This window comes from Manacus candei, unplaced genomic scaffold (assembly GCF_025592945.1).
Source record: "Manacus candei isolate 608988 ecotype Guabito, Panama unplaced genomic scaffold, ASM2559294v1 h1tg000023l, whole genome shotgun sequence".
NCBI classification, from domain to species: Eukaryota; Metazoa; Chordata; class Aves; order Passeriformes; family Pipridae; genus Manacus; species Manacus candei.
This window is the reverse complement of record NW_026138071.1, coordinates 2834375-2849837: the sequence shown is the minus strand read 5'-3', so window position 1 is coordinate 2849837 and position 15463 is coordinate 2834375. Positions and strand designations below refer to the sequence as shown.

At 44.6% G+C, this 15463-nt stretch overlaps 1 protein-coding gene across 10 annotated transcripts in view; it reads right to left on the bottom strand.

The window, feature by feature from the left end:
• Positions 1-15463, bottom strand: part of SEMA5B (semaphorin 5B) — a 268733-nt gene that overhangs the window by 27566 nt on the left and 225704 nt on the right. For 9 of the 10 annotated variants that reach the window (XM_051787552.1, XM_051787555.1, XM_051787557.1 and 6 more), the window contains 7 exons: positions 10236-10417; positions 7015-7158; positions 5385-5532; positions 3907-4132; positions 3060-3278; positions 1049-1219; positions 19-168 (listed from right to left, as the gene is read on the bottom strand). In XM_051787552.1, coding sequence (XP_051643512.1) covers positions 19-168; positions 1049-1219; positions 3060-3278; positions 3907-4132; positions 5385-5532; positions 7015-7158; positions 10236-10417 — 1240 coding nt within the window. Of the gene's footprint in view, positions 1-18; positions 169-1048; positions 1220-1481; positions 2599-3059; positions 3279-3906; positions 4133-5384; positions 5533-7014; positions 7159-10235; positions 10418-15463 lie in introns of those variants that run through there. The other variant, XM_051787559.1, reaches the window with a different exon arrangement.

The window sequence follows — 15463 nt, the reverse complement described above, 5'->3', positions numbered from 1 at the left end:
TGGTGACACTGTACATACCGGGGATTTCATTATACAGGCAATCTTGGTACTGGGTGCTGTTCCCGACGCACTGAGAAGAGTCTGGGCTTTGCACCTCGCAGTAGCGGCTGCGGTACTGGATGCCCTCTTCGTTACACAGGCTCCACTCCGACCACTCTGACCAGCCACCTGAAATCCAGACCAGAAAAACACACAGACGACGTCACCAAGAAGGAAAAAGATGTTTTGTAGATATCAAACTTCTCCGATGCTGAAGGATGTCTAGATCCTGGCCTGGGACTCTCTCACACACCTAATCCAGGGGTCTTTAATGGATTTAATTTTCTCAATACAAATACCAGTGCAAGCATCATACCCTACTTGTCAGGCTGTAGTTTTCTTAATATGGACTAAACTAACCTTTGGTGGAGCACTGCACAGGAGTTGTCTTAAAAGCTCCTATATCAGCTCTCTGGTTAAAGTCATACAAGGAGTTGGATGGGGCAATGTTGCACCAGGACCTCCAAGTTTTGATATGGCTTCCCATAAAGCAGCCAGCACCAGTTAGAGCAATTACAGAGTTCTGCTGAGGTCCCCAAGGGCAGGAGTCAGAAAGACACAAAGGTAATGGAAAGCCAGCACAGAACTAAACCCTGTCCTCTGAGTTGTAGCACATGCTCATCTGCTGTCTGCAAAAGAAAAAGGAAGGACTGTCCCTGCAGCAACCTTACAGATTGCTGCATCATGATCCCTTTGTTTGTCTTGCAAGCTTCCATGCTGAAGAACCAAGCTCCAGTTTTTTCAATTACTTGAAATGGATCAACCATTGGCAAAATTTTGCCTGACTGGCACCAGAATGCCAGAGCATGGGCTAGGAGTGAGAAGGCACAGAGAAAGGCGACGCGTTGCAGTTGAACACTGGGATGTCTCCTTTTTCCCTGGCTCAGCAGACACCTACAGAAAAACTTGTAACTGGTGGTGTTTCTGATATACTTTTTAAACATTTTGCAGATGTGCCTTGCTCCCACCATCCTCCAAGCCAACTGGAGCAGGGATGAGAAGTGGCTACCTTCGCAGGGGTGCGTGTTGCAGAGGGCCTCCTCGGTGTGCAGGCCAATGCAGATATCCTCCCCGCTGGACGGGGCTGGATTGGTGCACGTCCGCGTGCGCTGGTAGTGCCCACCTCCACAGGTTGCTGAGCAGTGAGACCACGGAGTCCAGCAAGACCAGGAGCCTTTCACTGGAGGACATTGGAAAGCAAGGAGAGAGAGGTAGATGACATTGGTTACTCCTCTCACTGTGACAAAGCTGGAGAACCCTGGTATCTCACCTTCCAGATCCGCCCTGCCCAGACTAGCTAGCAGTTTCCCGCTCCCCAGGACATTAGGGCCTGACAAGACGAACTTTACATCAAGAGAGAGTACAAACGTACTGCAGTCTGCAGATGCAGAATGAAATCTAAACAGAAAAAGGCTCTGCATAATAAAGTGCCAACACAGTAACTGTTCTTTATGGTAGTCACTAATATTCACTGAAATAGTCTATTCCATTCTATTCCTTCCCTTTTTATAGAACAGCATTGCTATTATTATTATTATTATTATTATTATTATTATTATTATTATTACTACTACTATCTCCTGACACTTCACTTACAGCAACAGCAGATTTACTTGGGAAAAAAGTGCTGTAGAACCTAAGTGGAGCTGATATGGCACCTTTCTGTGGGGCCCCAAAGTCCTCTAGTTTCAGCCTTCAGGAAACAGAAACTCAGAGGCTTTACTTATTGTCTCTGCTCATTGCAGGGGCATTGGACTAGAAGACCTCTAAAGGTCTCTTCCAACCCAAACCATTTTATGATCTGAGCATAACTCCATAGGAGGTTAATAGTAAAACTAGGGAGGGACTTAAGAACCCTGATTCCCCCACCCCCCACCCATTATACTGCCTGGTTCACAGGTCGACATGCCATTAATTTAGAAGATAATAACCTGATGACTTAGTGCAAGATAAACCCAGGATTTTTGTATACACATTGAGTGAGGCAGGGAAAGAGGGAGACACAGAGAAATAGTAATCATGCACTCAGAACAGATTGTAAAACATCATACTGTCCAAGGAGAGAAAACAGCACAGAAGAAGGGCACAGACATTAGTGAAAAGCCACTGAGAGCTTCCAAAATAGTACTAATAGCTGCCTTTATTGTACTAGGGTTATTTCCTTTTTATAGGGCATAGAGTGCAATATTTGACACTCCTGCTACGCTCTTGCTGCACATTCTGATCATCTCTGCATTGGAATTTTATCTTTGTATTGAATTTTAGAATCATAATAGTACTACTATAATAGAGCATTTTCAAGTATAGGCCACAAACTATATTGCCAGAGGTAGATAATTGCTAGAACTGCAAAGAGGTAAGGTAATTTGTGTAAGATCACTTAAATTTAGTATAGATAGTTATTACAGAGCAAGGAGAAGGATAAGTGAGAGAGAATACAGTAGTCAATGGTCTATTACTACTATTCTGGACAAGGAGTGCAACATAAACATGAGGACAAACTCGAAAACCAGGAAACCAGGCAAGAATACTCCCTGCTGGCTGTGCAGGAAATGGTAACTGATGTCAAGAGGAGATGCCCATCGCAAGAACAATACGTAAGCAGGAGAGGGGGAAGAAACAAGTGTTCACAAGAAGAGCCGCCACATCAAGCATCTCTATACAGTATTAAGCCACATTTATTAAGCCTGCCTCCTCCTCAAGGAGCAGATACACCATGATGCCCTCCACAGGATGGAGCATCAAACCTTCCTGAAGCAAAAAATTGCTACAAGCCACCCTACTACTTCCTCTAGAGGATGTGGCTGTGTTACCCTCTGAGCCGAGGTGAAACCTAAGCCAGCGCTAAAGATCACATATCTGGGTCGTTACAAAAGTTTTAAAAATACTAAGGAAAATCCCCCAAATTTTTTTTTAAAAAAAGCAGCTTAGAAATACTGATTTTGTTGTTGTTGTTGCTCTACCATTAAGATTTGGGAAAAACTCCTCTGAATTTCATGCAGGAAGATGTTCATGGTTACCTGGGCAGGGATGAGGATTGCAGTCTTGGTACTCCATCGCTGACCCCACACAGGGCAAGCCACCATTTTTAGGTTCAGGGTTTGTGCATGTTCTCTTCCTGATCCTAAAGCCCAGCTCACAGTCCCTGGAACAGGAAGACCAGGCCCCCCAAAAGGACCAGCCCCCATTGATAATCCGTGCAGTGGTCTTACCAGTCTTGAGGAGGTCATCAACAAGAGCTTCAAGGAAAACAAACAAGACACTGTGAGATCACAAATTAATCAAAAGCTGGGCTTTTGAAAAGCAGTTCAGCTCATGAATAAAATCAGGATTTATGTGCCCTGTGAAATAGTTTCTGTTGAAAGCCCTTAGCAAGAGTTTTGTTCCATGGAGAACACAAAAAAAAATTTGCATACACACAAACTGAGTCTACTGATCACCTTGATAAATGACCTTTCTGGGCAGAAAACTGGGAGTCCAGGCTGTGCCCTCAAGACACTGACTTGCATCACAGCAGTACTGCAGGGACCAACCTGAGAGGCTGGGCACAAGGGAAGCCCAAGAGAGAAAGAAAAGGCACACTGTCCTGTAGAACAGCTTCTCTTCTTTACAATTGCATTACTTGCCTTTTCTCTTTGGGGCGGCAAGAACAAATCTCTGCACTGCCATAAGCACAGAGCTCATGACTGTGTATCTCTATGTCACAGGGCTCTCTCCATCCCTGGCATTCTGCAGTGACTCTGGTCGTACAGGTGACACTAGTTGTACTACTGCAGACACAGTCAGGTTTGTGTTGTCCTGAGAGGACCCCCCTCCCACCACCAAATCTAGGCTTGCCCTGTGGTCCCTAGAGCTGGCAGGACGTACAGTCAGTATCACACACTGCTGAGCCATCGTTGGGGCAGAAACGACTCTCGGTTTTCTTCCTCCCAAACTGCAGCTCGTGGGGGTCCGACAGCTGGGCACGACACGTGTAGCGGAAGCGCTGCTCCTGGCGGGCACCATTCTGGGTGATGTTCACAGGCATCCAGGGGGTCCAGGGTGTGTTCCTGCGCACCTCCGGGCAGCTCTCTGGGTTGCAGGTCTTATATTCCTGTCAAGAAGGAAAAGCACTTTCTCCTTACTTATTAAACAGCATGAGCCTAACTGGCAGAGATTTGTTTACACTTCAGAAAATAAGGAGGTACCTTCTGGATCTAAAACAATCCCCATCCACCTTATCTGACCTCACAGGCACAAGCCAGTGTTGGGCACACCACAAAATGTGGTGACTATGGAAGTAGTGGCGGTGCATAGCTTCAGGTGGACCTCAAGGGTAAACTATGCTTGCTATTTTTATGTCTCCCTCAGGTTTGTGTTTATTTGCTGACTCTAAGTCCTGTGGGGCTTTGACAGCTTGGTACATTATGGGCAGGAGAATAATTCAGGCAGTAGATAACAGTAACAGCCAACAAGTTTTCTGCTGTGACCCAGAGATGCTGCTCTCAGGTCAGCCTAAAGGAGTCCCATGAGGACAAAATGTCAGTAAGGTTTATTCCTTGAAAAGTTTATTTTTGATTTTTAATATGGGTTTAGATTATTTCTTTCTACAGCTATTTTTGTTTGATTGGCTTTTTGAACTCTCTACTGAGGGTTATGAACCATTTACCATCCTTGGTGTATAGGGATGGGGTGATTTGGGGGTTTTACAATTCTCACCACTAGTGGGAGGAATTCCAGTGACGAACATTGTGTTCTTGATTTAAAATAAATGAATAAATCTCTCTCTTCTGGCAGAGGGGAAGAAATAATGCTTCCGGACCTCGTGATTCTAGAGTAAATGTCACACAGCTTGTGAAGAGATGGGAAGTGTCAGATCAAGTCTGCTTGCTCTGAAAGGAAACTCCACAAAACTAATTAAAAGAGCTGCATGAAACTGCTGCTAGAATAGGAAAGGGAAAGTAAAGAGAGCAAATGGGTAGCCATTGTGTCACTGATGGGTGAACTAGGTGTTGGACCTGTTTATTCAAGTATGACAGTGCGACTCAATTTGGATGTGTGTGTGGCCTCCTTGACTCAACAGATCATTCTTGGGAGCGGGACAGAAGAAAAAAAACATGTATAGCGCTTTCAGGTAAAGGCCATAAAATCTAAGCCCACAGAGGCCTAAGGAAATTCTCCGTACTCCGGTCTGTCCCTAAATCTGCCACCTCTCTGCTTCCAAGTACATTTCAGCAAAAGCTGAGGAAAGCATTTTCTTCTAGCTTAAGAAAAAAAACCAAGATGGAGAGAGGAGCTAATACCAAGTTCCTAGATGCTGTCTGTCAGTAGGTAACACTTATGCAACATCAATAAACAATACATACCACAGCACAGCCTGGACATGTATTTCCATTTTCACAGGACCTCTGCCTTGAGTGAATCCCTCCACCACAGTTCACGCTACATTTATTCCAAGGTCCCCATGAAGACCAAAAAATTGGTAATGGACATGGACTGTTCTCATTACAGAATCTGAAAGAAGAAAGTGCATTGCTCAAAAAACATTCACATCAGCACATCCAAGGAACAAAATGGTGCAGGACACAAGATTGCACATTGCATCTGGGTACAACTGATGCATGCACAGAGAGCCAGTAGAGGCTGACACACTGCCAGATTAGCAATATTCCTGCTCACGGAGAGAACTGTAGCCTTTGCACAGAATGAGAGGGGAAAACCAGACTGAGCTCAGGGAGATAGTTGGAGTAAATGGTCGAGATCAGGTGTTTTAAAGTGCTCTAGTCTCAAAACTTTTCCACAAACACTGAATCCATAATAGAGCTCATAAACTGAAGCCCAAGTATCACAGAGAGAATGGGTGGTAAATGGAATGACTAGTGGGAGAACAACTCAACAGTGATCTGTCACTGATGGCAAGTGCTAAACAGCTGACAATCTTCTCTTCACACAGTCTAGCTTTTGCTGCTCCTCAGACCCTAGGAAACTAGAGTTTGCAAATAGAGCTGAACTAGATGCTGTATGCATCTAAAAGCAGGTCCTAATTGAATGCTATTTCATGTTCCCGTGTCAAAAGTAACTTTAATTTTGTTCACAGTTTTAATCAATATTGTTCTCAAATTGAATCACACAGGACTGCAATTGACTCTGATGTAATCTTTAAACCCAAAAAGGACCATTGTGAATGGACACAAATCAAATCGAACATTAAAATGTCTTGAAACAAGAAAGTTAAATGAATTGCTCTTTGTATTCTGAGAAATGGAGAGACATGTCTTAGTGACCACTCAAGGGACAAGCAACAGCCTATTGCCAAGCAGAGGTGGCCTTTAATGAAATGTCAAACCTGGAAACAAGTTGGAGTGCCTTGAAGCATGTGTTTCATGAGGGGTCAAGCTTGAAGAAGTGTTATAGTGCAAATGGCTCTGTAGGTTCAAAAAGTATTGGTTTTTTGTAATTTTTCATGAAATTGTCTTAGTTTAGAGGGGAAAAAAGGTTTTTCTGATGCCATGCCCTGCAAAACTCAAGACTGAATCTGTGAGTTAAGCTATATTTTGCCTTGAACTTCTTTTGGTGCACCAGCATCATCAAGTAATAGAGAATTGGGAGTGGTGCAACTGGCAATTAAAAGCTGCACATACTCAGCTGCCACTTCCAGGACAGATCAGAAGAGTGCAACTGATCTGTAAACTCTGCCAACAGCAGGCACAGCTTCTCCTTCAGGTGAGGAGGGCAGCCCCCTGCTGGGGGCACAGGAATACTTATGGAGGTCCTGCTTGATAGTGAAGCCAGTTCTGAAGTCTCTGATGTTCACAGGCTCATTGAAAAAGAGTGGCCATGCATGTAAGCAACCTTATCCCTCCCAGGCTCTGGAACTCCTTCCGCTCGGCACATTCAGCTAAGCACCTTAATCTGCAGTCACGTAAGAGTCACCACTCCCAGCTGCCACCATTACAACCACAGAAATGAACACACAGTGTTGTGGACAACTCCTACCTTTCTTCCCTGCTCTGTCCAACGCAGACCCTGCCCCCATACCGTGGAGCAGGATTGCTGCAGGATCGCTGGCGGACCTGGAAGCCAATCCCACAAGAGGTGCTGCATGGGGCCCAGGAAGACCAGGGTGTCCAAGCGCCATTTCTAACAAAAAAGGGTGAGAGAAAACAGAGTATGGGGTCATCCAACAGTCTCCCTTATCATGCCATGCTTTATACAGCAAAACACACAAGACTATTCATTTCAACCAGACTTTATATCAGAGGAGATTTAGAAAAGGGAGTTTCAAAAGCGCTTAGCACTGGCCTAACTTTTCTCCCCTTTGAAGTCTCTAAGAACTGGAAAGAAAGAGAATGAAGACAATGCTGAATGATTCTGCAAATGCCTCCTACGATTTGTCAGGTAACAGTGTGGCTAGCATAACTTTCACTGACTATTCCCTCATCACCTCCCCAGTGTATCATAACCCAGCTCTTCCAAGCCAATGGCTGATCCCAAAGTTGTGTCTCCTGAACTCTTCTGCACAAAAAGTGCAGGTTTTGAGAATCAGGAATGCCAGTTGTGCCAGAGGATGTAAAAAACCTAGCCTCAGCTAATTCAGTAAGTACGGATGCTTTAAATCTCTTACAGCAATACCACTGCCAGCTTTCATGGTTTTATCACAAACCTCATAATATTTTGTGTTTTCCTAGAGCCTTCAGCATTGAATCCTATTAAGTGGAAATCTCAAATTTCATTAAAAATAACAATAATTGCTTCTAGCTTTCATGGCCGCCTGCAGACGTCACTGTAGTGTGACCTTAAATCTGTAGAAACCAGAGGCAATTAAGAGCTCAGAGGCAGGATCGAGTTTCATGGTTTAATGAGTGATCACATCTCTGTTGAAGAGTGGTAACACAGCCTGAAGCAAATGTGATGTAAAACCCCTTAGTTCACACCTCAGCGACAGAGATGTTGGCAAACACTCCGTGCCTCGTGCCTCGTGCCTGCAACGGGCTGAGCACGTGCCGGCGACGCTGCTGCCGTGTGGTGACTCAAACGTGCTGACACAGAAGCCAACATTTTCATCTTTTAAATCTTGCATCTATTAAAGCTCACCTTCCTCTGATTTGGCAGAGGAACCTTGAAGCAGGAGAGGAAGAACTGTATCTCATCTCTTCTGTGCTGCAGGTTTCATTTCATATGGAGACAGTGGTAATGCTCTGTCTTATAAAACTGCCTAATCTTGACACTTCACTGCCTTAAGCCAAAAAATATCTTTTTTGGGGTGTGTTCTTTCATAAAAAAAAACTTTCTAAAAAGTCTAGTCAGAAAACAACTCAGGTGCTCTCCGAATCTTGAAAGTTAAGCTTGAAAACAGATGTTAATTTTCAAAGCATTTACTGAACTAATAACACTGCTGGCAAGAAATATTTTCTGGCATAGCACCAATCAGGGTAGAGGATGAAAGTTAAAACCGACATTGCCCTTCACACTTTTTGTATTTGTTATCAACTCTTGCCTGTTCTTGGCAGCTTTATTTCAGAACCCTGATAGATCTTTCTCCCCTCCTCTTGTTCTCTTATCCCTCTCCCTGCTTCCCTTCCCCTCCCCTTCCCACCCCAAACAAGGTCAAAGAACAAGAAACTCACTTATATAAAAATCCTACTATTCCATATTATTCTGCCAAGTTTTAACCCACCTACTACCTCCCCACTTCTTAACCCAAAAGAAAGATTATGTGTAAAATTATGAAAAGAAAAACATGAAATGGAAGGTTGCTGTTATTGCTGCAAAAAGGGCAAGTAATTTCTACTAAAAAATCCTCAAAAACCCAACAGTTCTCAGCATATTTGTGTTTCATGATTTTTAACAGAAATAAGACACCTTCCACTTTGAGATCTCCAGCTTTCTAATAGAACTCATCTTTAAAACATCCTGCTCCCTCTTTGCAGAAAGAAATCTCAATGCCATATGAAGTCAATTAAAGGAAATTTGAGGGCTGAGGCGGATGTAGGATGACCAGATGTCCCTATTTTTCAAACCATGCTGTTTTCCTATGTCTTAAGATTGAATAATCTGTTTTTCATCCCCTTCTTAGAAGCTGTTCCTGCCTTTTTTGCCACCAGAGCAGTGCTGAGAAACCCATCCCACTGGCATGTTTTCCATTTGCCACTGACATAAAAAGCCTGCCTGAGGAAAGCTCCGCTCAGCCCACATTGGCAGCACAGGGACAGGAATGACTGCACACCTTTTGGGCAGCACAGCCCACAACTGGAAGGAGATATGCCAATTAAAACATGAGTATTTCTGAATTTTTGGTGCCAAGACCAGCACTGATCTCCAGGGATGAATCAAGAGACAGCTGTCCTTAATGGAATGAATGTTTATGGAGAAGATAAAGTAGATAAAAACTGTATTGACCCAATATTTACCAAAATACTAGCTGTCCCCACCCTGGTTAAATAGTGCTTACACTATTGCATCGTCTTTCCTTGAGTCATGACATGATGTAGTCTGAGGGTGGTGAAGTAACACAGACACAAACACCATGGCTATGTTTGGGCACCCAAGAGGAGGACATTTAGCTTCCATACTGTTCAAGCAATTGTTTCAGACTTCTGTGGACAGGCAGGAGTTGAGCTGCATGTGCTGGTGCAGTGCCATCCCCGGCAGACAGGCCTCCCGAGCGCTGCTCACTGCCAGGTGATGATGTGTTGCTTTCACCTGGCTAGCATGCTGCAGACAGTTCACAGACTTGCAGAACAGGGCAAACAAGCCTTGCTCAGAGCTAAGCTAGGCCCTGTCTTTACAAGCATTACTCTGAAGGAGCTCTGCTTGCTTTTGGAAATGCAGTCGTGAAACCAAAACTCTGAAAAATTATGAGTTTATTGATGTTTTTAGCCTATTGCTGTTCAGTCGGCTAACAACTACCGCTGCCTTATTCACCTCCTCCTGAGGGGTCACTACTCACTGCACAGGGAGGGAAACCAAGGTACAGTGTAGGGAAGGTTAATGTGTATGGTAATTTTGGGTGCTCATCTTCCAAGAGCCTTGGCTGAAGGCCCTTCTCCCAGAGCCCTTGGGCTCCTTCATTTTACGCTGACTTCAAGTTGGATCTCACACACCTTACTTTGGCTGGGATACAACAACATGGTCACAAAAACACAGGGAAAGAGCTAAGTTGTGGACAGGCACAACTCTTGTTCCCTTCCTAAAAAGCATAAAGAACACTAAGGTACCTTGAACAATTTGCGACCTCAATCCTGGCCCCTTCACAAGCACGACCTCCACAGCGAGGACGAGGGCTGTCACATGAACGTGACCTACACATACAGGAGCCTGTGCTGTCCCCATCCGAATGCTCACACAGTTGCCATGGGGACCAAGGCCCCAATCTTCCATTTGTTGTCAGGTTTTTCACCTAATTTTAAGAGGAAAAAAAAGTCATTAATAGCAAGTTTACATTTCTGGAGACAGGCCCACAATAGAAACGCCAAACAAAGCTGCCGGGGGGGATTAGGATGCAGCTTAGATGGGAGCTGTCTGTGCTTGCGAGCAGGATTGAAAACAGAGGGTTGTTTTCAGACAATGCCACATCAATATTTACCCTCCAAATTCCACACCACATACCTAACATGTGTGCACAGGCACCAAGCTGACCCAGCCAGCACCGCACCAGGAGCAAGCATCCATCTGCCACACCATAAAACCACCATGCTCCTGTCCCACACTGCACAGCTTCAGCCTTCAAACACACAGCCAGTGATCATCCCCACTCATTATGCTCCAGCGTCTGCAGTGCTTCCTGCAGAGTGTTTTCTGAGTTAGCATTCATATAACCATAGTGACCAGCTGAGACCAAGCCTCGCTGAGTTTGGCTCTGTCCAAACACACAGTAAGAACTGGATCCCTTTCTAAACAGAGCTGTAGCCTAAATGGCCAAATGGGTGAAGGACAGAAAGCGAAGGAGATGGCGGTGACGAGCATTAATGCTGAGGATCACAATGATCTAAAGAGCAAGAATTCATCTCAAGACCAGACCATGCTGCTATCTGTTTCCTCTGCCCTTTCCTTCATGCCTGTATAGCCCTGAACAGGTTGGGACTTGAGCTTCCTGCATTCTGTGCAGTCCTGGCAGACAAAAAGCATGAGAAACAGAACTATTTCAGCCCAGGACTGGTGAAGACCTTCCAGGAGACAGAGTGTCAGAGCTTGCTCCCCTGTGCCTTGTTCTAACCAGTGCTGCTAGGTGAGCCCTAAGCTGAGGGCTTGGGGAGTAAGCTGCTGAGACCCTCAGCCCCAAGGCTGGCTGGAGAGGATGCATGCTGTCCTCCTGGGATCACACCTGGCCACCACTGCCTTCTTGTGCCCATTCCACCACTACTGCAAAATCCAGCAGCCCAGGACCATGTCTTGAAAGCTGCCCTAAACACCCCTGACCTGGCATCATCTCTGCTCCTGACTTGAGAAACACAAGGCAGAAAGAGATCGGTGCTGGTCCTGCCTAGGCCCTGCCTATTCCCTTGTGACAGTACAGCACCGTGATGGACTCTGCCCTGGTGACTCCCTCCATCCTCCCCACCCCATGTCCCAAATTGCTGGGCCTTGCAGACGGATGGCACAGAAGGTGGATGCCTGCAAGTGGCCCATCCCTGCGGTGTCACCCACAGGGTGGTGGGATGCTCAGCAGCTTTGGCAAAACTACTGGCAAACGCAACACTGGATTTGGCCTTGGTGTCGCACACAATGAAGGGTGAAGGAAGGAAGAGGCTGGAGCCCTGGTCAACAGCCCTGGCCCCAAATCTGAGCCAGCTGCCTCTGACAAACGCCAGTGTGCATGCTTCACTCAGCTCTGTTGCCAGCAGGATCAGCCCCTTGGGCTGCCCCAGAGGGGCTGTAAGGCTGCTCAGGAGCCACACAGGGAGACAACTGCAACCACGGGAGTAGTGCTTTCCAACACTCATCCTCTGAAACATGCTGCTCTGTGCTTATTCTCTGAGTTTGGCACCATGTTAAACACTCAGAATGTACCTCTGTGGGCTGTCATCTTCCCCTCTCACCCATCTACAGCAGCATCAAAAACATGCAGTAGTGGCATGGAAGTAATTTAGATTTGATATTGCACTCCTCAGGCTGCAGTTGGGGGGTTTCAGGCATCTGCTGTAAGCCTTTGTTTGCAATAGATTATCATGTTGTTGTAAAAATTTGCCCTGGGCTGCAGGTTACAAGGCAAGATGCCCAGGGAGGAGAACACTGAGTTTTGTTGTTGTTGAATTTGCTGTTTTAAACATTGTTTAAAAATCAATACACTTTGGTTGCTATAAGTTGGGGATGGGAGGTTGGTGGTGGGGGCCGGGAAACCAAAAGAACTACTTTGAGATACTTAATACTAGATTTTTATCTCCTTTTTCCTCCTGCCTTACAAAAGTCATAATCCAAGTATTGGATCATTTCTATTCATTTTTGAGCTGGAAAGCCTTGCTGATTCCAGCAGGGAGTTCTGTTCAGAAATCAATGGTATGATATGGCCCGTGGCTTCAATTAAAAAAAAAAAAAATAGCTGACAAATAGTTATTGGCTCATAAGTGATACTGGGAAACAACCCAAAAATTAAACAAATAAGCAGCCATAACCAAAATGCTGAGATTTATAGACATGTCACATTCTGAGTACAGGAAGTTTTTATACTTAAGAAATTACGTATGGATTATTATTCCATCTTTAAATCCACAAAAATATCTTCAAAAGAGCAAACTTGGGAAGTGGGATGAAAACCCATAGGCATTGATCTTTTTCAGGAATAGCTTTACAAGGCAAGTCCTTTGTAGCCAACAGAGTGCCATCAGACAGAGCGGACATCTTTAAAAACACATCTGATCAAATGCCCTTCTCTCACCTGACAATATTGCCAATTCTGGAATTCTTGTCTTTTATAAGCTGTCATACTCACACCAAAGGCCTCACCTTTTCCTTTCTTCCTTGTACAGTCTAAAGGCTCAAATGCATGATCTGAAAATTCACACTGGCCATTCCTAATCCCTGCTACCAGGATATTTTCCATGTTTATGCTGATATTACAGGTAAGACTAGAAGCATTCCTTATTCTTTCATTTCATCTGTTCTTTATCTTAGCATTCAGATATCAACCGCTTATAATTTTGCCAAGCTTTAATGACTTCGTCTGGAAGTTTCCACGTTGGCTGTTTGATGAAGGCTGAAAATTTTTGCAAAGTTTCAGTCAAACTACTTCAACCATTTATAAAATCAAATCTAGGAGAAAAGAATGTCCACATTTTCCTTGCAGCAAACTAGTGTCCAGAGCAAGGAACTGAACTTTATGACTTTGTGCTACCTCCTTGCAATTCCCATGAAAAGCCATTCAAAACTGCCTGATACAACATGTGCACATAAATGGAAGAGCCATGCAATTGGTGGAATTTGTGTGCTATCTTTTTTTAATGTTAAAATGGCTGACATTGCAACCTTAGTAATGACCTCGAGTAGCTTCTGGGTGTTACCTGGTAATAACATATATTACCTATTGCCCAAGGTATTATATTAACACTGCATGATTAATCCCCTATCTAAAGTCCCTTAATATTAAAGCTGGAGACAGGGAATCTGTGGCATAATGTAGTGCTGTAAAAAGATGTTCAGACTAGCTCTGAACAAGCCTGTTTGCACAAGAGCAGCAGTCGTGTTAGTGTTGTGATTGACTCACACAAATGCCTGGCCCATGTAGGATATAATTCAATAATATGCCAGTTCTGGCTTTAAAAGTTGCTGCATGCCAGTCTCTCAGCTGTGCCAGGACATCTGTTTGTGGGCTAGGCTGCAGAAGAACTCACTGACATTATCTGGGTTAGGAAAAGTTTATTTGGGAGGGGTGCTTTTTATCTACACCATTTCACAAGACTGTGATCTCACATACAGCTGTACCAGCACAGCTGAGCGCCTGGTGCTCAGCCCAGAAAAGTGGGGTGAGAAAAGCCAGGACTTCTTATGACAGTAACTCTTCCAACTAAATTCCCAGACAGGTCTTTTCCAGGACTGAAATTCAGCACTGTATTCCCCTCCCTTTCCAGTAGTCACCTACATATGCTGTCCTAGACATTTGCCTCTGTTGACCGTGACCTTTATCCCGCACTGAATACAAGGAAATACTTGGATATTGCTGATGTAGGTGCTTAAATGAGCCATCCCACTCCACACTACTGGTGAATTCATTCCAGTAAGAGGAAGAGGTGAACAAAAAAGAAAGCATTTGCGTGTGGATTTTAAACAGCTTGGCAGCCTGTCAGTCGAAAAGCACAAGGCTTATATATGTAACAGAATGAGAGCACCTACAATGAAAATAATCTACAATGGAAATGCTAAAACAAATGTAAAACTAGCACCCCAGGAACAGCCAAAGCTCCTGAATATTCTGTGCTGGAATTTTTTGACCTTGAAACAATGATCTGGAGTAGCATGTTCCCTAGTGTGCACCACAGCAGACATGTTCAAACTAGAGGATTAACACCTCACACACCTATCAACAGACACAGGCGTTAAGCAGGACGAGATAACAGCATGGGCAATCAAGAAGCACTGCATCCCAGTTCAACACAGGAGGGTTATAAACACACAAGCCTCTGAATCCAGCAGTGAAAAACTTAAGCCTGCCAAGCTGAGGATGGATTGAAGTAATGACTAATATTTCCTGGGAAAATATCTGAGAAATAAGGAAGATAAGGGGAATAAACATCCCAGCACCTCCAGATAGAAATAGCATACTGAAGATATAACCCATCCAGTCCCCTCTCTCTATCTACCGGACTTAGCAGTATTAACATGCTAATTGACATTAGATAATAATGATGAACATTAATGAGAATTTCTCCCCCACTCTCAATTTATTTAACAAGACTGGTTTTCCTCCCCAGCCACCTTGCAGGTACAGTTCAAGCAGCAGGAATTATATTTGGCTAGACAGCTTCTGGGGATCACAGCCAGGAACTGGATATTGTCATCAGAGGAGGGTGGGTGGCTGGGAAGTGAGCTGGAGAGCCAACTCAAACTGACTCAAGCAGAGACAGTTTTTTTCCTTTCATGCATCTCATGGAGACCAGGGCAAGGAAAGAAGGCCATCTCTTTGCAATATCATGTAGATTCGGTCTTTGGTCTGCTGTAGAGAATTCAACACTGTCTTTCTAATATCCCCCTCCTCCTTACACTCCCCTCTTCCCTTAATTTCTCTAGCACACACTGTATCCTTTTGTTCCCTCTTCAAAGCATCCATGCAATAATTTCTCTGCTGCTGCCTGGATGGCTCTTCCTCCCAAGTACAACACTTTTTCACCGGTGTTGTCTACCGGGCCCAACTCAGGGATCCAAGAGGAAAGTTAACCAAATTCTTGTTTTCTCAACCTGCAGTGAAGCCAAGGAGATTGGGAAGATAGTGGAGCAGCCCTGAAAAGGCTCAAGT